Genomic DNA, 26,145 nt, shown 5'->3' with positions numbered 1-26,145 from the left:
AGCCTTTAAATGTATTGAGGAAGATGGATATAAACGTGTTGAGTCATGTTGTGTTTTGATCCATTTATATAGGTTATGCAGATATTCTACAGTCCTTGCATACTGGTGAGGCGTGGAGGAATTCCCACTGCACTGCTGGGACACAGAAGAACTCCTGGAGTAAGCACATGGACTGGTGCTTCACTGCTGCGCTTCAGGATCTTCTCAGAGAGCCAACAATGCCTGAAGCCATCACTTTTCCCAAGCAGTTCAAGATGCAGGAAGACTATGCTTTGAACTTGTTTATATGTTGCACTAGATCATTCATGGGAGATTAATTACTTGAAATTTGGCAATTCATGCTTATCCAACGGCACAAATGTGACTGCAGATGTGAAAATGAGCACAGTTCCCCAGAGGCAAAGCAGTGGTATGCTGGAGTGGAGTCACGGTATTTCTAGGTAACTTATCTGGTGGGGTTTGGTAGGACAAGAGTCTGCAGCCGACTGGGACAGAGAGAAGCCTGAGAGAAACCACACCTAAGCCAGCAGAGTAGGGTGAGCCACCAGAAATGTCTCTTTCTTACCTGTGGTCTTTTGGGCAAACCATACATTGTCTCAAGCCATGACTGCAGACAAAGCTTCTTTTAAGAAAAAATAAGGTCTTGCCTGGTCACTTATGGTTCAAGTAGCAGCTTATATATTTATTATAATTATACACAACCTTGACAATCCATATTGCCATTCAAAAATAAATTGAAGTATTGTCAATATGCACATGGTCTGTCACTAATAAGAATCCCATTTACATACATAGTAAACATTTTGCATACTTAAAACACTGCTTTGAATTCTAACACTCCCATCTCTTCCCTCCCCCCATCCTGTGGAGATATGTTTAGACTATGTAAACAAACTCTTCCAACTATGCAACATTCAGGGAATACCACCTTTTCTATTAATTTAATTTAACCATTTCAGCACTTTGTTGAGATGGCTGGTAGGTATAGCTCTTAATTGCTTTTTGTTTAAAATGACTCATCGTAGATCACATTGCAGTGATTCCTGCTTTTCATTGCTTGATATACTTACTTCTGACCAGGAAGATGGAAAACAGGGTTTAATAAATGTATCAGTTAAGTCACATGAACACATTCCTGTTTTAGTATCCCACAGGGCTGGTAGTCACATGAAGTTGTTTGCACTGGCTATTTACATGTGTATGTAATAGGTGACTGAAATCTTCAATTTTCAACTGTGAAAAGTTAAGACTCGAGCTAAGAGTTAGCTACCACAAACTTTCTCTATCCTACTAACAGCTTGTATTTATACTCCAAGTGTTATCTTGGCAGTTGAAATGAAAATTTACAAGGTATTAACTGCCTTTTGTTAAGCAACGTGTTTTTTACCACCTCTTTTGACAGAGCATTTCTGTCTCCTGCTGCCTGAAAGGCGAGAAAACAGCATAACAAAAAAATTCTAAGAGACAACATAATATTCCTCCATCCAGTTAAAGAAAATGCTGATGTAAGCACCTTTAGTGCATGTAGCCACTATACTGAGCCACAACCAAGTGTGGGCATCTGGGCCTCAGTTTAGAAGGGCTCACAGAAGTCAGCATATTGAAGTATTGCAGTGTGACACACAAATGAGAACCCTGTTTTGAGGAATGAGGTTAATGCTGAAACTTCTCTGTGGGAAACGAATTGAACTTGTTTTCTTATGGCAGCTGGCTAGGTGCTTTGAGCCAGCAAATGCAGCATATTTGTAAAATGGTTTCAAGTTTTTGGAAGCTAGTGTTGGTTAACTGAAAGGCATGGACAACCAGAGCCTTGATAACTGCAAAGGTTCCAATGTTTGTTACAACTGTAAAGTTCTCACAATAATGTCAATACTTAGGAAGAAGTTCCTTGCCTGTTTCCTGAAATTATACCTAATCCTTACAGTGAAAAATCCCACTGAATTACAGAGTATTTGAGAACAGTAACAGGAAGAATCTATAGCAGAGACTGGAGTTCAGCACACTGAGATGACTTAGAAACGTATGAAATACTTTCCAATGCTGGAGATACAAAGGAATCTTACCAACAGAGAGACTGGGTGCTTAACAGCTTTCACTTTTAAGCAGAAGAATAAAACACTTTGTAGTGCCCACTGCAGCAGCGGTACCCTCTGACTGCCCACAAGCCTACACAACTCCACAGCTGCAGGCCTGTCTGCTTCAGCAGCAACTCAGCAGCTCCCTGAGCAGGCAGCCATACCCAGCACACAAGGGCACCTTCTCCCTCATTCTGCCAAACTGTCCTGTGAAGCCGGTATGGTAACACTAGTCAGGTGCTTCACTTAAACAGCTTGGAGGATTCAGGATCTCAGGATCCAACTGCCTACTCTAAGTTTTGCAAGCATGCCCCAAAGGCCATATTTAAACAGGGAAAGAGGGACACTGCCAGAAGCAAAGGAGGGAGAGGATTCTTCATTCAAATTCAGACCACCAAACAAGCCAGGCAGCTGTTATTTTATCCTCTAGCTCCCTTGTCAGTTGAAAGAAAGTGGAGTATAGAAGTTTGACTTCAAGGGATTGTTAAAAAATCCAAATGAAATTCAAAGAAAATCCTGAATCTTAACCAGTGTAATAAATGATGTGGAAAGGAAGCCAAGAATCTATTGTAAAGCAGCTAGCACCAACTTGGTTTAGTAAAGCAAACTGATTTGAAAGCCATTTCTTGAGCAAGTTCATTAATGCTCAAAACAGGAGGGAATCTGTGCTCTTTAAAGGAAAGAAGGAAGGTGTTACTGGTAAAATACAAGTATTTATGCGGTTTTGTAATTGAACTTTTTATGTAAAAGTTGTAGACTGTGATTAACAAGACTTAAAAAAAGAACACAACCACAAACCACCACCCCACAACTCTGCTGCCTTTACAAAGATAGCATGGCTTCCTGTTTTGGTTTCTTTTTTGTGAGATGGAGGAAACATTTTTCAAACATGAGAAATGTATCTTGCCCTCAATAGAAAGTCTCAAAGATGATGTTAGCAATGAATACCTGCTTTTAAAAATATACCAGATGCATAGTAGCATACTACTGTTGGTACCTTAGCAAAACTTAGGTTGCAAGATGCTCATTCTGGTGCTGCCAGGGATAACTCTCTTCAGTCCAATACACAAAACCTCATCTTCAAGTTTTGCATAGTTTATGTAAGTACTTGAGAACCTTTCATGTGTCCTGGTAAAATGTCCTCTTTGTAACAGAAAACAGATTACATCTTAAGTCATACACTCACACATTCATGTGAAGCTCACTACAGAAAGAACAGTTTTGCCCTTCAAATGGGATTCTTAACAAGCAGTGTGCTATCAGCAACCAGCTGCTGCCTGCAGTCTTTGGACAGCATTCCTTTTCACCAGGGATCTAGAGACAGAGCAGATGCACAGCAAAAAAAACCCACCCTACTCTAGTAAGAAAACCTTACTACAATTGCTTGTCTTAACCATATCTGCCTTTACAATTGCTATATTAAGCTGCTGTAGAATTATTCCAGCCTTTATGCATAATAGCCTGAAACATTTGTCATGTAATATTGAACATTTGATGGCAATAAGCAGAAGACTTTCTGTTCTTACACATGACCTTTTAGCTATTGACGAGTTTACACTGGAGTGTAAGTATTTGAGCTCTTCTGCCAGGTATCAGAAGTCTAACACACAAAGTAACACGTAGAGGGGTTTTAGGAAGCCAATACTTAAAGATGCTACTCATTGCATTGCCGTGGTAAAGCCATTTAAGCTATTAATGATGTTAAAGTCTATGGGACCAAAGCTAGTTCAGTCCTGTCCCAACTTTGACTCAGGACAGCTGACACCGCAAGTGCAGTCACCCCCTCCATACCAAAGATGCGTGGCTACAGGAGCAGAATTCAAGACTAAGGTTGCCGAGTAGCTGCAGCTCTCTTCAAGGTCACTCAGTTTTTGTTCAAGGGCTTTGAATATGTAAACTCAAGATGCGAACCATCCACAATTGATTGTATAAAGGAGGAACAGCAGGGCAAAATGAAGTACGTGCATCTCCATCACTTGATGTCAGTTATAAAGATGCATTTCTAGCACTCGAGCTAGTTTGTATGCAGCTGTAAATGCTGCTTCCTTTTCATGTGAAGATGTGCAAGTACATTTCACCTCTATCAACTACAGCTTGGGTCACAGAATCTCTCTGTAGCATGAACAGTGGTAGAACATGAAGGGCATGGCTGGAGATAAAATGGCTGTCAGAGACAAACAAGAGCATGACCCTTCACTTGTTTACAACAGCACCAAGCTGCTACAGGAGAACTGCTGCAGGAATGCCCAATTAACACCTGAACACCTAAACGCATTTCTACAATGAAGCTCAAGCCACTGAAGAGGTACACTGCAACTAATCTCAGTCTCTTATGCTAACTATGAGGTCAAGAGTAGCCTACTCTGGTAGTAGAAGAGTTGTTTCAAGTCAAAAGAAGAGTGACTTGCTCTGGCAAGTGCTACAGTACCTCCGTGACTGACAGAAGCATTCAGAAAATATGAACATACACTGGACTGTGACAATGTCTAAGATGCATCAAAGAAGATAGTGACTCAACTGTGTAATACGTTATAGACGCTTTCATTAGATCAAGTAAATGACCAAAGATTAATTGGTAAGCTATGCAAGTTCATCAAGTAGATTCCATCTTTGGGATAATAATATCCAGTTTGTTTTGTAAGCTCTTTTGTTTAGATCCTTGACCAAAAGGTTTACATGCAGAGTACCAAGGCTTAAGTAAGCTCAGTATTTCTTTCAAGTTTGTAAGAAACAACATTTAAGCAACCTGAAAAATCAGGGTGCCAATATCCAGCCCGCACAGCAGTTTGTTGTTTTTCCTCTGCAGCATGTGACAAAGATGTAGATTTCATTCAAAACTAAAGAAGTGGAAATAGTAATATGTGCACCAAGACATTTTCAAGGAAAAGTTATGCAACAGTCCTTGTACATCCTACCGCTCCATACTATGATCATTAGCATCATCCTATAAGCACAGTACATTATGTACAGCAGTGTGCACTGAGACTGTTCACTTAATCTCAGCACTTGGCAGAGCCATTACGCTAGCATTCTGTAACTAAGATTGTTAGTGGTATGGGAATCTAAAAATTGTTTAAGCTTGTTATTATTCAGTTTATATGAAAAAGACAGTACAATTCTCATGGTACATCAACAAGATGGACTAGTATGCCAACTAACCTATTACAATATTTAAATTATAACAATACAATAACTAGAAAAGGTCAGTGCTTCAAGTGACAAGTTTTGCCACTTCAATTCCAATATTTTTCCAAAATAAAGATGCAATTAGATCTACACTTGAGCATCAGTAGTGCAATACAGTATCCTTTCCTGAATAAAGGAGCTGAGGTTTATCCACAATAAAAGCTTTAAATAAGGTAGATTGTTGCCATTTATATATCAATTCTGTAGGTTTGATATAAAATATATTGGGAAAGCTTAAACTGACGTATACAATCTACATTTGGCTAAAGCTCCACATAAGCAGCATCAGTGGAAATGAACATCGGAGGTGTACTTGATATAAAACACTTTCAAAACTACTCAGCAACAAATGACAGAAGGTTGGCTAAGAATAACTGAACATCTGAGACAAAAAGAATGGACCCTGTGGTTACTTGCACTATTTTAATTAAGTATAAGAAATGCAAGATTTAGTCCACTTCCATTTCTCCAGGTGGTTTGGTCTGCTGAGAATTGTCCTTCGCTGGTTCAGGTTTTGTTTCAGTACCACTCTGTCCATTCACTGGTCCATTGTGTTCCCCGCTAGCTTTTGCCTGCCCATCATTGGGAGGTTCTATCTTCGGTTTGGGCTTGTATATAATAGGATTACAGAAGCTATCCAATTCCTAGTTGTAACAGAAGTGAGAGAACAAGTTCATTTGGTTGCACAGTAATCACATTAAACTAGAATGTCTCAAATTTGTTTCAGGTTCATAATGACCTAGAATTTAATCTTCAAGGCCTTGACTTTTCAATTCTGCCAAGTCTAGAAATGTAAAATATAACCTTGTACTAGCTAAAGAGCTTTCCAATCTGTTAAAAGCCTACACGGTAATCCATTTTCTAGCAAGCCTGGTGCTGTAACTCAGGGTATTTTAAAAAGGGTTATTCAGGGGCTCTGCTGTAAATCAAGAGCCAGAACTGAACACTGATAAAACTGCCGATCCCTCTGTATGGATCTTTACATAGCTTGAACACTCTGCAGGTCTAATATGTTCTATCTCAATACAGAGCTCAAAATCTTGTTAAAGAAAACCCCAAAATCCCGTTAAAGAAAAACTAAATAGAATGAACATGTACTTTTTTCTTTACCTTAGATTTTGTCAATATTTCTGCCACTTTGACAACTGGATCCTGAGTTAGACTTAGTTTATTCTGAGCATTCATTTTGCTGTTCAACCAATTCATAGCCTCAGTAACATATTTTTCAACTTTTTCCATCTCAGCAGGATCTAGGTGATCGTACTTTTCATCCTACAGAGAGAGATATTTGTATCATCAATTAATATTTGCTTTTCACCCAATTAGGAATCTCATGGACACATAATAAATAGGATAACATTGCTACAACCCACTAGAAATATTTTAACAAGCATTTAGTATGAAGCATGTAGAACAAGACAGGACATTGTTTTTAGACATGTGAAATTTTGATCTTAAGCACCCAGTGCTGAAGCACAGGTTAGGAATGAAGTTGCAAGAAAAAACCCACCTGAGATTCACTGTAGTTTGAGTAAGTAACCCCAATAGATAGTAAGTTACAGGAACAATGGTAACAGCCATAACTTGAGACAGCCATTTCAAGTGGTATAGGTCATCATTAAAAAAGTAACCATGATTAATTAATTTTCTAATGAAAAAAACATTTTTGCTTGCAATCCAGAACAGTTTTAGAAGTTCTCAGGAGTAGAGGCAAAACAGGCATTTGAAAACAGCTTAACAGAGAATCCCATAGGATTTATTTTTAAACACAAAAAACCCTCAAAACCAAAAAACACCCTTAATCGTTCATTCCCTAAATAATTTCCTTCTACCTTATTTTTGTATGCTTCTACTGCTTTCATAAGGAGCTGGATCTTCTTTCCCAGTTCATTTAAAACTTTTGGTCTCTCTTCATGTTCCATGTATCTTTCCTGAATAGGCTGTCCAAATTTCTGGAAACATAAGCACAAAGATCCTGACAAAATACAAGTTTACTTTAGTCTGATCTAAGAATAAAATGTGGCATTGGAAGGGAATCTGCCTATCACTCCTTTACGCGCTCATTCAAGAGCTCAATCTCTGCATTTTGCTTTAGTACAACAACAACAAAAAAAACAAACCTCTGAAGTTTAAACACAGGAATAGTGCTCTGCATGTATTAGGCTTAGCATTTTGCCATTATTTTCAGCAAAAAGAGCATTTGGAACAATGCACTCGGAAGAGCAACAAGACAGGATTTACATGGATGGTTTAATTTTAAAGTAGGTCACCTGAAAACTTTCCTTTTATGTATTGTCCATTTTCTCCTTCTCTTGACTACTCGTACATAGGCAAGGCAGCAGTTGCCAGAATCGACACTGCTGTCTCCATCAGTTGACCCCCACCCAAGAAAATCTGACTTGAGAGAAAAACAGCTGGAGCCCGAGAACTAGAGATGTACTCAAAACGTATGACAAACCAAGTAGCCAGTCATTCGTCAGAATCCACATCTTCCCATGAGATTACTGAAGTATTTTAGGGTTTCTCGTTCCTAATCATGATACAGTGGAATGTGCTGTTAAAGCACTCTTCAGCCTTTATCATTAAAACAAAAACTCAGTTTTATGATACAGCTAATAGAACACCACTGAAAATGGGAAAACCAGAGCACCTATTCTGGAGTGTAATTCTGAATACCTGGGAAAGCAGTCACAAACTCCTCAGCAGCCTCTTTCAGATTATAACAAGACTGGCAGAAAATTCCCACAGCAATTAATTTTACTGTCACTAGTGACAGTCTAGTCTAATTTTGACTGTTTTCAAATTAGGAGCACAACTGACATTAAAACAAACTGTATTTCTAGTTCTAAATATTATGTTCATTTCATAACTAAACCACATCAAGATACAATCTGGATGCCCATACTTAAAAGTTAATTGATTAAAAACCCCTCACACCTGGGTATGCACATATACAGCCCTCATTAAAACAGCCTTGCCTACTTTAGCCATGTACACTTATATAAACATCCCCATCTCCAAACACATGTATCATTTTTCTAGAAAGTAACTGAAAGCCTTACTCTTAATTCCTGAAGCTTATCCATGTATACTTGTTTTGGCTGGTCCTCTCCATCTTCATAAAGCCAGTTTTCTGTGTCCTCCAACATCAAGGTCAGCTTGTTTGAATCCTATGAAGTAAGTTAGGGATACACTCTACTTGTGAACAGAACATGACAAATGAGACTTCTCCCCCAACGCAGGAACAAACCCCCCTACTCAAAAACGACTGTTTATAGTCAGTTTAAAACATTCCATGTGATAGTGAAGGAAAACAGTAATTAACAGACTTCAAAGCCAAGATTTTACAGAACAAGGCAGGAGAGCCCTACTAATCTAGTTTGCAGGTGAATTTTATGGGAGTTACATAGCTTCGGAATTAATTTTATAAGAAAGCATATGAATCTCTTAATAACATTCTTGTATACTATCTTTACATGGAAAGTTTTGCTTCTCAGGTTCTCTGATAGCAGGATGGAAGAAGAGACAAATTTGGATAACAATATAGTTGAAGTTAGAATTGTTTTAATTTGACTCTATTTGCTATAAACAAAGATTTTACCTTTAGTTATTCAGAAATAAAGATCTTATCTATCTCCTAAACTCATGTAAGAGATTACTATGAAACTGGTATGCGAAAGGCAGCCTCATACCCTTCAGTTTATACTGGAAAGGCATCTGTAGTGAGTTACTGGGTTGATGACCTGGTAATCCAGAGACCAGACCTTAAAACACTGCTGCTGGACATCTGTTGTTTCAACTACTCAATGACTGTAAACCAGCCACTTTAGATGGCTGCTACAGAGAAATTATGATAGGACAAGTGTTCTTCCAGTACTGCTTTTGCAAAAGCACAGTGTGCAGCTTTATTCATCACCTTTTACTTGGACTTCAACAGCATGCTGAGATCAAAATACTTTTAAGGAGGAAACAAATCACGTTTCTAAGTTAATGAAATTAGACAGTAAGACACAGCACTACCAGTACTCCATTTCTGCTAATATTCGTTTTGTTCTCGCCTGTTCACGCCATTTAGAAGCTCTTGGTGATCTGTCCCACCTTCCTACTCCCACCACAGGATTTTTCTTTTATACCCGCATCTGGAATCTTTCCTTGCCACTGAGCAGCTTCTTAGACAACACAGAACTCTGCATTCTTGCATGTCACATGCCAGGTGTAAGTGTAGTTTGAACTTCACTTCTGTGAAGTTAATCCATTTCATATTCCTAAACAAGCCCAAGAGAACCCTGCCACCTCCACATAACCCACACTCAAAACTTATAAATACAAAGGAATTTATCCCAACAGCTAAAACACATAACCCAGTCTTACTTCTTCAGTGATGAATTTCTCGAAAACTCCACACAGTTTGTCTCTGAAGTCATACACATATTCTTCAACAGCATTCTTAGCATCATTTCTTTCTTTCTCAAGCTTGTCTTGCATCATCATCTTCCCCTGGGGTGGAGAAAAGCTTTTTTAGAACTAAAAGCATTTCAAGTGTCGAACTTAGGCATTACTACCTTGAAACTGTATCACAGAACTCTGCAGAAGCCTGCTAATTCACAATTACTGATTAAAATTATCTTCACTGCAGGCAGAACTGGAATGGGAGGAAAAATGAGTTCACATTTGGAAGCTGTTTGGCAAGTGCTTCAATGTAAATCAATCAGGTATCAATTATGATCTGATCAGGTCAGACAGGACTAGAAAACAAGTCTTGACTCTGGTTAGGAAGTCACTCGGAATCATTCTGCCCTACGAATATTATTTCCTATTTTATTTTTCAGACTGACCATCTTTCACAGAGAAGCTTATGCTGGTAGGATCTTCACAGACATAATACATAGTTCAGAAAGGAACCTGCCTTTCAGCAGGTTTTTCACATGTTATAGTATTTTGCTGCTGATGTAGGACTTGAAGGGCAAAAATGTGATGTAACTAAGGACACAACTTTTGTAAAGCACCAAAAGATGTGCGAACTGCTACTCCAGACCAGGCTCAGGTCAGGCAATAACAACTGGCATTCCTGTAACACACTGTGCAGCCCTGAATGGCAGTCCTAGGCACTTCCTGACTAAGGAATTGATACTTCAGCTAAAACAGGCTGATAGGTCAAAGTCATGAGATGTGCGTAGTTAAGTCTAATGAAATAAGATTCACCTCACCAAAAAAAACCCAACTAAAACAAACCCCCTTACAATTAAGGACAAACCCCCAAGAAATTCTAATTTAGATGGTAAGTTTGTGGTTGCAAATACTTTCTAGATAATTATTTACAGTGACATTAATTTTAGTGGTCATCTATTTATGCTGCTTACCTCATTTTCTATATAGCAATTGATAAGATCTTGTCCCAGTTGTCTAAAGAGGCTTGCCTGTATAGGTAGGTCAATACTCTTAACTTTTGTTTTAGCCTTTGGTTGGGCTGGATGATCCTGCTTGTCTCCAAAAGCAGCCTATAAAGAGATGTACACTATCAAGAAACTTTCAAGAATATTACTACAAAAAAGAGAGACAAATGAAACTAGCAAGGCAGCTACAAATTAACCGTATGTAAATGAAGAAACAAATTATTCCTCTGCTATTCAGAATCACCACTACCTTAGTTATGAACCAAACAGGTGAAATTTAATTTCTTTAAACATAATGTGAAGAGCTGTTGAGAAAACTTGTTCAAAAGACAAAGACACTGCATATTCTTCTTCATAATGTTTTGAAGTTTCCCTAGATTCCATCTTCACTATAAAACTGTGTTAAATAACAGAAACTTACTTCAAAGTCCTAATCATAGTATAATGTGTTGGTAATGAAAGTGCTAAGGTAGAATTCCTAACTTAACCATTGCAATAGGGCTGTACTCCTCCAAATACAGTCTCATGTATTGCAACTAGGAAGATAAATAGCCTTGAGAGTACTGGGCCAAGTCTAAGGGAAGCAGCGTTACATTTCTGTATCAATACTGAATACAAACTTTTGTTTCGGTTCCTGCATTTTCAGTTTCCTCCTCGGCTTGGTTCTGTTGTTCAGCTTGACTTTTCTGATTACCTTCATCTTGATCAACCTGCATTTTATCCTAGAAAAAGAGTTACATAACTGAATACATAGATTTGCCATGAGATTTAAGACTGACATTCATTACAGTACCTCACAGATAATATATGGAATTAAGAATCAATCTTAAGGATTTTTGATTCACCATGTTTAAACAGTTATTTTGATATAGTACATCTATTCATAGCTTTCTCAAATTAAATGGAAATTCTATTCTGCCTGTCCCCCTTGAAGTAATTATGATGTTGCAGTCTGTCCCCTGTACAGTATTACACTAAGCCCTGCAAATACTCCATTTTCCATTAGAAATAAATACATCCGAAATGTATGCAAAGAGCATTCTAGAAACAGACCACCAACAACACAGGCAACAACAATACTTTCTCTATGGAACAGCCAGAACTTTGACCTCATACACCTAAACTTTAAAGCTTGTAATCCAAAACAGCAGTAATTTAGTCACTGTTATTTGTTACCTACACCTGTCTCGTAAGACCATGAAAATCAGTTTCTGCAGTAGCCTCTTGGAGCACATTACCAACTGTCTTCCCTCCCTGCCCCCTGAAATTAAGGAGGTTTCACTTTTATGTATCTGTAGTTCACCTGTGCCTTATTCTAAATTTAAGGATCTCAAAGACATCACTAATTACTAGTGCTGATTGCTTGATTTAGCTTAAAAAACACAATTCCCTGTTGTCATTGCAAAAAGCTTTTGATAACATAATAATGGGTACATCTAAAGTTTTCAGAATGATTCCAATATTTTGTCGTCCGGAGCACCAATAAACAATGAGCTATAGCTGAGGTCTGAAAGGTCTAAGATTACTTCTATTTCAAGGAATTAAGATTCCCAGATTCAAAAACTACATAGTCATGTAAAATAATTTATTGCTAGTTCTGCAAAGTACAAGAAAAAAATATTTAAGGATTTCAAACTCTAGCACAGGTACATATGCAGTTTAGCTATGTTAATTGATTTTGCAAGTTTCTAACAATGAAAGTTGAAAACAAGAAGGCTACTTTTACTAAATTTAAGTTTTGTCTCTTCAGAGTAGAAAAAACCAAACATCCCCATTTACTGTTCTTACTGTTCACACAGAAAAGGCAACAACTGGAAGCAACTGTTTTGCCTACACAAAAAAGCTAGAGGGGGAAATACTACATATATACACCACAAACCTCCTCCTCCGAGTCGACAGTACCATCCTCAATAATGAAAGGTGACTGCTGACAAGCACCATTGCAAAACAGAAGACGTGTTAGATGAATGGAAGCGTGATAAATTGAAAGCCTGAGCGTGGAAGTGGTTACTTTTGTAACAAACACTGTGTACTAGTCTTAGTAACCTCCACATGCAGTACACTTATTACACTAGCTGCCAACTATGTCACTTTTAACCACTTTTCACTTGTGTACCACTACCAGATGCAGAGCACTAGTCCACAAGCAACCGCATCATGATTGGCATTTCAAACACACTCAAATTCCTGGAAAACAGCTAATAATTATGGAGTTGTTTATATCAATTATGTAATGCTGTGTATTTGCTCTAGTTCCTGTAGTATATTCAACTGAAGTGGGGAAAGCTGAAGACAAATTTTAAGAGATAATGACAAAAATGCATTCACCTCTTCCTCTAAATAAAGCTGCCGAGTGTTTGCTGTCTGTCCAGCCTTACTCCCTAAGGAAACCCTGCCTCAGGATGTCCAACTGCCTGTGGGACTGGTCACCCTGCTGAGCATTGCAGTCTCAGAAAGACATTCCACAGTACCAAATGGAGCTGCTGCACCTCACTACTCTCAGCAAATCTACGTCTGGTACACAGGCACTATCAAGAAAGTTGATCCTCCTCACACTAGAATGAGAGAATTGATGGGTAGAATACTGTGAGCCAGCACTAAGGATCTGTAGTACTTTAATACACTGGCCAACAATGACATAAGGAAGTAAAAAATGTTCTTTTCTCAGTATTAATGACAATGCTGCTGCACATTTATTTCCAGTAATTCTCCCCTATGGACTTACAAGTCAGTTTGTAATGATTACCAGCACTGAGGCAGATCAAGAAATGCCTTAGTGAAAGAATGTTTATGAAACAAAGAAATACCATGGATTTTTTGCTCCATGAAAATACAGTACTTGAGGAAAACCAAACCTTTAGAACTAATTTGTCGACAGTTCTCATTAAATATTGTTGCAATTTGATATTAATAGCAACACTATATAATGCTAAGACTAGTAGAGGTGCTAAAAAAAACAATGAAAATTATTCTTTTTCCTTAGAATCTGTTTTTATAATTTTTTTCCTCAGTGCCACATGTCACCAGTACTTTAATAATAAACAGACATGAAGAAATGTGTTACATAACTAGAAATAATTTAAGGGTGGAGAAACAGTAAGTGTAAAAAGCTATACACTATGATTTAATCTCCAATTATTGGCTCTCTTGTCAGAGTTACAAGGGGTGTAGATATTTACAAGTTCACATACCAGCTCATCATCTCTGCCTTGGTTCTTGCTTGATGATTCAGTGTCCATAGGTGTGTCATTGTGATCTCCTTCTATGTGCTGCTTCTCTATTATAGAGGCATTAGCCACACTGAAAAGGCCGTGAATATTGACACGCACTTTAACCTTCACTTTGGAATTGTCACCATCGTGTTGGGGACCAACATTTTGAATAGTGAAACGCCCTTGAAAAAACAAAGAGGGTGTTAATAGTTGTTCCAAAAAAAAGTGAAAGAAGAAAACAACAAATAAAATACATTCCTTGAAGGGTGTTAATTTCAATAGTAATTTTATGCAATTTAAGTCAAATCTCTGGAATCTTCCTACTTAGCTGTGATTTCTACAGTGTAAGCTGCAGCTAGGTAACCTAAAATCTGGTTCCCCAATTATCATCAGTGAACTGGTAATTAACAAGATGGTTTTGCTTTATCTGTATTTCATAAAAAAAAAACCCAAACAAAACAAGATAACACTTAATTAGGTGTTCTCTGTTGCCTTCTCTAATCATCACACTAGAGAAATTGCTCTGCAATTCATCTCAAATGGTTCCTTTTATCCCTAAAGATGACAGACTCCTTCCATAGACAACTAAATAGGTAGCACCAAGTTTATATCCAATTCCTGAATCAATAAACAAAACCATAAATTAGTAGATTTCTCAGAGTCTCTAGTAACTGCAAGTAAGGTAACATTAGCTACCAGGAAACTTACTCATGCCATCTAATACATTAGACTCCTACAGACGTTTACATTCAGGATATGCCTATTCTGTATGTTGTTAGATTAACAGAAAAATACAGACGAATACCAGGAAACTGTCTAGTGCTAACAGCTCCTTTGATCAAATCTCTTTGAAAAATCCAGGCTACCACATTTTAGAGAGGTTGAAAGAACCAGACAATATAGCACTAAAATCTTTGTACCACCTTTTTTAAAGTGAAGACTGATACAAAGAAGAAACAAAATTTCTAGTAACTGCCAAAAGACATTGATGCTGTTTGATCACCCCACCTAAACCAAGATCATGTGGAGCCTTTCTAAAGAACCTTGGCTTTCCTATAACCTTGGAAATATACAAGTAACATATTAAAAAAAAAAGAGAACCACTTTTGCCATAGTCAAGAGGAGTAGAGTAGAGGGCTTTTATTCACATGTTCTTACCTATTCTGGAATCAGGATAAGGCACTTCATGTGGCTGGGTATAGTAAGCTTCTAGGTCAAAAGGCTCTTTCTTGTGAAAAGTAATTACTTTTGAGAATGGAGCAGCGTGGTTCTTACTGAAGACTTCACATTCCCTGAAGCAGTAAAATATTAACAAAGATTAAACCACTGAACATAACAGATAATCAAAATCAAGGTATGCTAATGATCAGCAGCTGTGCTAACCAACCAGCTAAGTAAACTAGTTTAAGTCTGTTTATGACAAGAGTTCCAGGTTGAAGGCCTACAAGTCTCAAAGCCGGACTACAGATTCCACGTCACACTTACAAAAAAAAGGAAGCAACTTCACACAAACATTTTTTAATTAAACGTATTTCCAATTAAGCAGTAATCAGAAATCAAGAGGTACGATGCAAAAAAATTAGAACTGTTGGAGTGGGTGACAGCTTCAAAGTCTGAGGCCTGGTCTTTCCCATAGCTTAACATTTTTCTTTACATACACATACAAACAGACACTTTTTATTAGGCACCATACAACTTACCCTGTTCCTTCTTCATAAGATGATTTCCATCTTAATGTTACAGAATAAGGAACAACATCTGTGATGGAAAATTCACGCACTTTAAAAGCCGGGGAAAGAATTGCACACTAGAAAGCAAAAAATGAAATTTCATTATATCCATGTAGTCAAATAAATAACAAGTACAATACTAAATACTTCAGTGCAAAAAGGCTATGATTCCTATAGGTCACACAGAGGTCCTGCTTACTGCAGAACTTTAAGAGAAACTTCCCGTGCTTCGTAGAAAGTTAATTAAACTGAAAGACTTAATTAAGGTAATAACAGATGCTACTTCCCTAGTGACTGTCAGTAAAGGCAGCCACCAAAGCTTCCAAACGATTCCACAGAAGTGGAACAGTGCTATGTGCTTTATCAAATTTAACAGGCCTCTCACAAGACCATCCTTCTAAGATCACTCAGTGGCAAATTACCAGATAAAATACAATAGTTTCTGACATTGTCACTGTCACCAAATGGTGAAAGAGCAAGTAAGACTCTACATCTTGTTTCAACTATAGTACCTTTTGTTTTTGGTTAGTTGTATTTCGTTAGTACATGAAGTTAAATAAGCAATACTGAAGTGTAATTTCAATAACTATACCTGCAAGGCACAGCCTCTTGCAACAGCTTCATCAGCATTTAGTGTGGTGCTTATTTCTTTACAGAAAAAGTTAGAGATCTGTTCCTTCACTGCTGGAATTCGAGTAGCCCCACCTACTATTTCTATACTGTAGATATCTTCACGCTGAAGTTCTAGAAGAGAGAGTGCATGGCCTTAAGTTACCATCAAGATAGCAAAGCTGTCTTTGGACAATAACAGAGGTCCGTTATTATCTAGACAGAGACAAGCACTGAATATATTCAATGGCCGACATGATCTTTAAAACCAGCTTTGTCACGATGCGCCCTATTCAAAATCTCTGTCCCTCCTGTAGGCTACCAAGTTTTCTAGTTATGTAGTCCTGAAAAATGCAGAAGCCAAGCATAAATGAGGACAGCTGTTCTCTGAAATACACTGTCCATGTGCATCCCCTCTCTGACACGTGTAAACTCAACTGTGTGCAACTGGGTTTTCTTTGGCAGCACTGCACTACTGGACAATGCCTCCCTCCTCATAAACAAGAACAAAATGAATCCCAAATATACTTCATCTTATCTTTGGTTTAATTTTGTTTTTCAATAAAGAAAAGCAAACCCCTTAACTAAAAATACATAGTATTAGACTGTGCTCGCAGGGTAACTTTTTAATTCTGGATTCAAGATACAACTGTCCGTCCTTGAACAGTTCTGCCCAGCACTTATTCAGGTTCTTACTTCCTGGTTTAGTTATCTAGCCAAGACACAAGGTAAGCAGAAATTTTCTCTTTGTTTTAGTTGAAGATGCTGTAGTTAAGGCTAAAACCTTTTCCTGGCAAAGTCTAATTCTCTCCTTTATACTACATTAGGCAAAAAAAAAAGAAAAAAGGTTATTTGCACATGCTTCAGATAATTTATTTTAAGGATATACTGCCAAATTCTCAGGTCAGTGAGGACATGTATGTATCACATATGGAACAGGCTGGCCAGACAGTTGGAGTAAAGAATAATAGTTTTTCCCATTATGGTTTTGGTTTGGTTGGTTTACATTTATTTTTTAAAACAATCTTTCATAGGGCCAACCTTTTCCATTATGCAGGGTGAATGAGGGTCAATAAATCAGGGTTGCAAAGTGACAGGTGCGCTAAATGAGGCAGGAATGGAATCATGCATATATGACAAGCATATGAATGGAACTTACATTTAACTTTTCAGAACTTAGCTTTGCAATTCTAATAAATACAAAAATATATTAAAAAGATAATCATTAAAGAGATCTAGGATAACTGAATTACTAGTTACTTTCTTGAACCAAAAATAATACCTAAATTAACTCCTACTTACTAGCTTGTTCCATGGCTGCTCTCAGAGGAGGCTCCACTCTGGCCAGCAGGGCAGCACACAACTGCTCAAACTGAGCTCTGCGAACAAGGAAAGCGTTTCATGTCACAGGACAGCACAGAGACCCCACCTCACTGCACTGTGGTGACAGTGATGCACAGTACCTGTTCATCTTACTGGAGACATCAAGGTCATTCATGAAGCACTCAATGTTGAGTGGAAGGTCAGAAGCATTTGCACTCATAAGCTTCTTTAGTTTTTCACATTCCTGATACAATCGTAGCAGTGCTCGGGGATTCTCTTTTACATTCAGTTTGTATTTTGTCCTAAATTCTTCAGAGAAGTAGTCTACCAAAGCCTCATCAAAATTCCTGCCACCTAAGAAAGGGTCAAAAGTAGTAGCTAAGACCTGCACAGAAGAGCAGAGATTAAAAAGTTTTTAGATAACGTTTGCTTAGATACAGAGATGGCTTTCATACAGACACTGGCTTCAGAAGTTAACAACTTTAAACATAGGTTTGATACAGGAAAATTAGTTTTCTCACAGTTTTCTATGTAGTTGTCCAACAGAACTTTAAAAAGAAAAATCACTTCTCAATTATTCAGTTTTTGCCCTCCCCAAATAAAATACTATTGCATCAACCATGCTATTTCCTACCATACTGCAGCCCCTAACCAGTTTACTAACTTAAAGACACACTAGGATAGCTATTTTGTCATCCTGTTCCTAGTTCTGTGTCATTTACTTAAAACAGAAAAACCTTCTATCATCTTCAGATGACCACATTCTGCTACCAAACAAATACACAAAATCACTCAGCCATCAGCAGCTCAAGGACAAAAATATCCAAACTGGAAGAGAAGACTGTTCTGTTTTACTTCACATCTTATTGAATTTAGATTTTGAACCGTCACAGGCGGAAGAAGAAAAAAAATCATAGAGCAATTCAGGACAGTTCAATAACTTCCCATATACAAGTCAGATGCACAACTAAAATGCTTATGAGACTACCAGAAAATGCATATATTTAAGCGATATGACATAAAAAACGTGCAATATGCTTAATTGCCAAGTACTTTTCAAAAAAACTCTCTGGGATACTTCATTTCTGCATTTTATAAAAATAGATTTGCAAAACAGCTGAAAACGTTTTGTATTCTGCATTTAAAAAATGTTTGCTATAGACATTTATTTATTAACAAAAAAACCCCAAATTCCCACAGAACAGTATTTTGAGTATTGTATAATTAAATACTTCAGGTATATGGGATTATACTGTATAACTTCAAATATTACCTTCAGTTTTCCTTTGTTAAAAGCACAGATTGAAACCTGATACGCAGAATGCCCCATATCTACAAAGATGACATTTCTTGGCTTCTCTTCCAAGGCCGGCAGATCTTGCTTATATATCCCATAGGCCAGTGCAACTGAAAAACACCAGCCCGTCAAGTTAAGGGAAAGCTGTATGCAACTGTAAACACATGGTAAAGGCACTGCAGAAAAAGCCAACAGAAAGACACTACTTGTGGTTCCTCTTTCTAAACGTCTCCATTACTCTGCCCAAAGAGAACATAAAAGGGCCACAAGTTTCAGACCATCATGAGTTGCTGCGTTCTTTATTCTCATTTTTTACTGTTTGATTTATAGTTTTACTAGTAAGTTACCTCATGTTCATTCATATAATTGACATTTAACTACTCCGTATAACTTAACATCTCTTTCCAACAAGAACAGCATGCTGTGCACCTCCAAAGCACTGAATTCAGTTATGTATGCGCCATCATAAATTTAAATTTTTAAATCCAGGATTTATAAGACTGATTATTTTTGCTTCTGTTTAAGAATTATTGTTCAAATATAAAGCAGCTCACCACAAAGAAAGTTAACAAGTTAAAATCACATTTTTCACTGTCAGTGGAGCAAAGAGATGTCAAGTGAGGGTTTAATGCTCCTAAAGCTTCACCTTGTTATTTCAGTTCTGCTTGCAGACAAATTAACATCGTAATTTGTGACATTTCACAGATTAAGCCTCATGCCTATAACTCTCCTTTGAAATGCCTTACTTTCAATATTTTTACCTCAGTTTTGCAAAACTCAAGCATGCTCAAGAGAGAACAAAAATGTTTTAAAGACTATTTTATAAGAAACTAAGATTTCAATGCCAGCACTCATTTGGAAAACTGCTCAAGAGTATAAATCAAACAACTTAAAAAAAGGAAAAAAAAATAAGTTACTGGTTTAAACAGCTCCAACTTAATTCCCATGAAGTGTAACATATTTTTATAAACTACCAAGAGTCCACCAAAGCCAGAGGAGGGCAGTAAACAAACTACTTCATAGAAAAAACAGTTGTGCCAATGCTACAACTGACACGATTTTCACAAATTTCAACTGTCATTTTCCCACAGACTTACGCTTGACTTGATTTAGATATTTTGAAAAGTCATACAGTTTGTTTCCAAGTGTGATCAGCAAGTCTGCTTCCAGAAAAAGTTCCATAAAAATGCAATTTGTGTAGAAGCAGCTTTTAATGCATACATATTATGCAGTTGAAAATGAGAAATCTTTGGATTACACATTTTAAAATTTCCTTTAAATATATTTAATTTCAAATATTAGCTTATGATAAAAAAGTATTTCACTAATACTTCCATGAGACTTATTTTTAGTCCAGCACACCCATCTTCCATTGAGCTGGAAAGAAAATTCAGTTACATCACTGTTTCATCAAACTGAGGAAAGAAGAGCTATATTAAGAGCTAACTGTAAATAAACTCAAAGAGATATAAATAAGGTCATTTGGAAGTGCAATGGAGAGCAAAAGTATGGGGAAATATCACGCTTCTAAAAGACCTCACTATATACCTATAAATAACATACTTACTGTAATCGTTCAGGTAGATGCAAGTGATGTCTGATAATGCTGTACTATACTAGTTTTTAAAAACACAACTGAGAATTTAGGTCAGGTGCACATCCCAGCTGGATTATGAAGAGATTCCAAAGCTAGCTCAGGCCTTTCTGATACAGCTGCTATAGCCACATGGTACAGCAGAGACATAAGAAGAGATGCCAGCTTCACTTTGGCAGCAGGGCAGCTGTTTTCAGGTGGCACTCTAGTCAAGTTAGCAAACCCAACCTCTCATCATGTCTCCTAAGTGCTGAACACCACCCTGCTGACACAGTTGTTGTGTTTCCAGTTCCCAAGCTGGATTGGGCAGTGCTAGCCTGGGTAGCTTTTTCCCAAGCTCCTTATTGTGTAACAGGAGTACGTCATCACTCTCACACGTTCAATAGCCTGAATGAATAACAAAAGAGTGTTGCTACCCTTTACCTGCTGTAGTTTCATTCATCAGTTTCAGACAATTTAATCCTGCGATCTGTGCAGCTGCCATTACAGACCTTCTCTCAGCATCAGTGAAGAAACTGGGTACCTGTTTAAAAAAAAATTGCATGGGATATTATGAAATACAGACATTTAATTTGAAGAAACAATGCTATAGATTTCAATACCACAAGAAACTGCTATATGCTAACCTCATATTAATAAGGCAGCCTGAATCAAACAGCTAGGTAATTCATTTTAGTGCATATTTTAATTAAAACTTCAAAATATTATAAAAATGAAGTGACAGCCAAGAGTTGCATTTTAAACAAACAACATTTTAGCATGAAACAACTGAACATGTTTTCTCAGATTCTTCTGATGAGTCTCTGATTTTAAAATCATTACCTGTTTCTGAAAATGTATGTATAGCATAACGTCAACACAATAAATATTCATATATAGCCCTAAAAATAAGTTACTGCACTACAGCAGTACTGGAACTAAACTTAATGCTGAACTGTGTGTTACAACTGAACTTGCATCCAAATTTTAGTTATCACCTCCAGCACCGTGCCAGCTTACAGTGCGCTACAATATTCAGTTCCACCAAAAATAGCTAAAGCACAATCAGAGCCCATTTAGAAACCAGCTGCAATCAGTTGCTACATCTGCTACTTCTGTGAAGTTTCAGACATAGAACTGCATTCTAGCATCTATTTCATTAGCTACCACTGTGGTGTATTACCAAGGAACCTTGTTTGTGTGGGAGGATTCTCTGCAAGTGTCTTTGTATACCATAAGGAAGCAAGGAAAAAGATCAAAGCAGATTTCTAACAGCCAAATATAAAGCTTTCCGGTTCCCATGTCTGTCTGACAGAGAAGGGATAACCCCAATACTTCATGCCCAGACTTCTCACCAGAAGTCAAGCAGTAAACAGAGACAATGTGAACAGCAGACATTTATTTAGGACTCTGTAACAGGAACAAAACCTCATGTTTTCAAGCTCTCTGCTTCCACTCCCTTCCTCCCAGCCATGGGTGTGAAAACTAGCTAAAAAAACCAAACAAGTAAATGAGACAAATAAAAATACCTTTTCAAACAAACATAGGTAGTTTGGGCTTCTCAAATTGCAAGTGCGACCCTCAGAGCCATAAAGTTCAGGCAACTCAACTACACTGCAACCCACTGTTCAGCTATGTAACAATGAAGAAATTTAACATGAATTTGGGAAGGTTCTGAGGAACCAAGGAAGATAAACTTACACATGGGACAGGTCCCATTTATTACTGCAACTATAGTAACCAAGATTACTATATGTAGCACTTGGAGTTAGCCAGTTTCAATCAGTTTAAGTATGTTCTCTCTGAAAGTACATTCTTAACAAATTTTCAATCTCCTCATACATGATTACAAAAGTATCCTTATTTGGAAAAACATATAATAAAGGCCCATTCTTGGGGGGTGTGACTTCTATCCATTACTTGTATCTCTTACCATTGCACCATGGCATAAATAGTACTAGCTTACACTAAGTTACCTATAGAAAGAATTGCAATAAATATGTTACAACTTACTGAAATCACGCAGTCTGCCACTGGCTTCTTCAAAGCGCTTTCTGAAGTCTCCTTAAGTTTGGCCAATAACATTCCTGTAATCTGTTCAATTGCAAACAGTCTCTCTTCATCTAGGTATCTTACCTGAAACAGAGAATTACACTTCTGTAATAAATCATCTCAACTTTTCTCTAAGATGTGCGTCTTGGACATTTTTTTGGGAATTTTGAGTAATGAGACCCAAGTTTAACACCAGACTCTCCATATCAATTGATGCAAGTAGCACAAATCCATAGCACCAAATCATATCAGTTCAGTTCAGTTGAAAATTCTTTTGTGGGAAACCTCAGCATCTGAGTTATCTTGAGGGGCTACTCACAACGCTAAAATATTTCTGTTCTTTCTATTAAAAAAAATTAAGTAAACCCAAACAGAAAATGCATGATACATACAGAATCACATGCATCCTAACAAGAGCTAAAAAGAAAAAGTTTTGGAGCAAACCCAAGGAACATTTGCTTCCTGCAAGGGTCACTCAAGCACATGAGGCAAGGAAGGGGCAAATGAGGCAATTTTAACAGTCCTGCCCTGCTCAGGAAACACATCTGAATCTTCAGTGTTCATCCAAGGTTCTATGTTCTGAATTCCTGACGGGTTGCCATCTTTCTAGCAATCCAAAACACTTCCAGGGAAACCCAGAAAGATGCGCAGCAGCTATATTTACACTGAAAATCAGCATGATGCAAGCAGGTAATACAGAAGAAACTCACGTTGTGTGGTACAAAGCCCCACCACAAAGCAACCCGAAGTGCACTAAGATGACTGGGAGATTTGCCTCAGAAGTGTGCTCCCGATCCAAATTAAAATGCTAAAAGATAGACACATTCAGAGACTGAAGCCAGGAGGCCTGAACTTTGAGCAGTTTCCAGCCATTTAGTTTGGAAGCAAAATAAAAATAACTTGTTCGTGTTACATCTTCAGAGTGTTACCTTGTTTTCCTGAAACTTGGTCTCTGCATGTCTTTAAGACCTAAACTCAGATGAGACTAATACACACTGTAATTATATGATCTGGAGGTAGATCTAGTAAGGTAAGGTGAGAAGCTACTATTGTGACTATAGAAAGATGATACAATTGATGAGAAACCTCAACAGACATCTCAGAGAAAGTACAATATTTGAGCACACATTACTGCAAAGGTCCAAAGTGCTCATCTCTACCACTAAAGAGGTTCTGCACAAAGCTCTAACTCACCTTTACTCCTACAGAACCATTTGGCATCTTCTGAAGTTCATAGGGAAGTCTGGCCCTTTCAGCTTGTATGTAAGGATCTTCAAATGCTCTTCCATGCAATTTTTTGAAGCCATGCAATGTATTTTTTACATTTGTGACAATCTGTGGAAAAGATATTTTATTTTTAATTATCCATGACATGCAGACAATAGAAGACCATCTGGAAAGGAACTATGGTTATGCTGGGCTTAATGCACATATTGACACATATTTGTGTCAAGCCCCACAAATTTACTGGAAAGCAAATGGTGGGGCGAGATAAAAAAGCATTAGATTTTTAATCTGTGGTCTCCATTAAAAAAATACAGTCATGTTTACTTCACTATTTAACATGCATTAGCTTGCTCCCATCAGTTTTCACTTTATCTTTTATTTTAGAGGAGCTGTCGACACATTGTGCCATATTTTAGATTATATACTGTTTCAATGGCTGTCAATAGGAATGAGTGAAGTTATTAACTACATCAACCTTAAACGAAGCTTCAACAAATTAATGCATTTCACTTCAAAATTCCCCTATAATTCAGATGCCATCTGGACAGAAAGCCTTCCCACACCTATTCTCTCACCAGTGTTTCAACCTACTTGCTTTAAGGACAGACTTCAAGCAAAGTAAGGACCAGAACAAACACATCATAGCTTAAATATTGTGTTTGTTATCAAAAGAAATTACTTTAGGGCAATTTCTCCAAAATAAACTAGTCTACTTTGCTAGTCTAAATAGGAAACTTTGTAGCTGGTAAAAATACTGACAGGACATCTCTTTGCCAGCAAAGTTTGGGTGCTGAGCTCAGATAAATAGTGTAAAGTTTCTCAGAATGAAAGTGATCCACCCGCTGCATATAGTTGCTGCTCACGGCATTACCAGTGGGCTCTATTAGCTTTATACCTGCCAAACAGCGCAGCTTTACATTTCCAGTCACCTACACTCCACACTAAGGGGAAGGAAGTCCTCTTCTTGGCATGCTAACACGATACATGAATGCAAAGAAGGAAATACCAAACCTATTCTGAATTTGGAAATTCACACTGGCTATTATGAATTTCTACATATTTTCCTTCCAAATGAAGGTTTTCCTAGGTTGCAAGTGAATTTACAGAGAATTAGAGAAATATTACTTCTGTCCAAAGTTCCAAATTAACACAGTGAACTTACAATGTAAAATCAATGCATCTTAATAACAACCAATATCTATAACAAACTTTTATTGTTCAACTTCAGTTTTAACATTTCTAAAACATAAGCACAGAATTCCTCCTCACTCTCAATGGAGATTTAATTATGAACTCTATTCTTGCTGTCATAAGTAAGCAAGTAAAAAAATATCTTTTACTGAGAAAGAAACAAGGTGTTCTGTTTCTTCCTATTTCTCTACTCTGAATGTCAAAACAAAGCAGAAATACTGTTGCCACTTTAATACAAGGAATGTACTGCTGAAGCAGGACATGTTACTGTGAAATGTATATGTATAGTAGAAAACTTACTCTAAGACAGCAAAATATCAAGTTTATCCATTACTTTTCTTTCTCCAATTCAATAGGAGACAAGTCAGGTAAGTAACATGGTAGATTCTGATCTGTTTACCTGGCTTTTTGCTGCATTCCCAATCGCCCGGGTCTTGGATCCTAAAGATATACATGCTCTAAATAAAAACAGGAAAAAAAAAAATCAGCTTTAAAAGAAAATATTATCAAGTATCTGCGTGGTACTCTAAAACAGTCACAAAAACTAAAGTCGCAGAACACAGATGGGGTATTTAACAGCATTCCTGTGTGATGCACCAGAACTTGCAGGGGAATTCTAGTTATTTTGTGCTTTGCAGATTAGTTTAGAAACTGCAAGCAACCACAATTGTTTTCATTATAATTGTATTTAAGGAATTCTTTAAAAGCTAATGTGTTCTACAGATCTTATCGTGAAGGTAAGAAATTAATGGTTATTTTTGGGTCATAGCCTGTAACCAAAGAACTCTGTGACATTTGATTCAAAAACCTGAACTTTACCAGCCAGGTTTCCTTAACTGAAAGCCCTGAAGTCTGTTAGTACTGCACAAGCCATTAGCAACACTAATCATCAGACAACAATTAGAAAAACCATCTAAGCCCAGGGCAGCTAACAGCCCAGTTCTACAAACTGTTAAGCACTCCTGTGACTGAGAACTACCACTGCAAACAGGCACCAAGGGAGATGTCTGGAAACAGCTTCCAAGGAATTGGGAACTTCTCCAGTCCCCGGGCCCTTGCAGCACGCTGCTTGTCAGGTTATCACTGAACACCCCTTCAGACCTCCCCTCCAGCTCCAGGGAAAGCTGCCCCAGGTCCCCAGCCACCAGCCGGCCACTTCACTATTGCTTTCGGACACTTTTCTAAGTTACTATGGTCACACCTCTGCTCTACAGATTTGAAACAGAACTCTTTTCGCATAAAGGAACTGCTCTGGCTAAAACCATTCAGTAGCAAAT

General features: G+C 37.6%; 1 protein-coding gene across 1 annotated transcript in view; it reads right to left on the bottom strand.

Annotated features, from left to right (window-relative positions):
* Nucleotides 1–661: 661 nt before the first annotated feature.
* Nucleotides 662–26,145, bottom strand: part of HSPA4L (heat shock protein family A (Hsp70) member 4 like) — a 29,060-nt gene continuing 3,576 nt past the window's right edge. Inside the window, exons 2-19 of the mRNA XM_080344513.1 lie at nt 25,269–25,326; nt 23,645–23,785; nt 22,412–22,534; nt 20,843–20,942; nt 18,802–18,935; nt 17,669–17,913; nt 17,508–17,584; nt 16,189–16,340; nt 15,567–15,673; nt 15,025–15,158; nt 13,846–14,048; nt 11,275–11,376; nt 10,622–10,759; nt 9,633–9,758; nt 8,324–8,431; nt 7,094–7,213; nt 6,372–6,533; nt 662–5,905 (exon numbers count right to left, since the gene is read on the bottom strand). Of these exons, the coding sequence (XP_080200639.1) occupies nt 5,711–5,905; nt 6,372–6,533; nt 7,094–7,213; nt 8,324–8,431; nt 9,633–9,758; nt 10,622–10,759; nt 11,275–11,376; nt 13,846–14,048; nt 15,025–15,158; nt 15,567–15,673; nt 16,189–16,340; nt 17,508–17,584; nt 17,669–17,913; nt 18,802–18,935; nt 20,843–20,942; nt 22,412–22,534; nt 23,645–23,785; nt 25,269–25,326 (2,425 nt within the window). The 3' untranslated portion in view covers nt 662–5,710. The remainder of the gene's footprint in view (nt 5,906–6,371; nt 6,534–7,093; nt 7,214–8,323; nt 8,432–9,632; nt 9,759–10,621; nt 10,760–11,274; nt 11,377–13,845; nt 14,049–15,024; nt 15,159–15,566; nt 15,674–16,188; nt 16,341–17,507; nt 17,585–17,668; nt 17,914–18,801; nt 18,936–20,842; nt 20,943–22,411; nt 22,535–23,644; nt 23,786–25,268; nt 25,327–26,145) is intronic.

This window comes from Nesoenas mayeri (genome assembly GCF_963082525.1).
Source record: "Nesoenas mayeri genome assembly, chromosome: 4".
In the NCBI taxonomy this organism is placed as follows: Eukaryota; Metazoa; Chordata; class Aves; order Columbiformes; family Columbidae; genus Nesoenas; species Nesoenas mayeri.
Note: the sequence above shows the minus strand (reverse complement) of the source record. Positions and strands in the feature narration are given on the sequence as shown.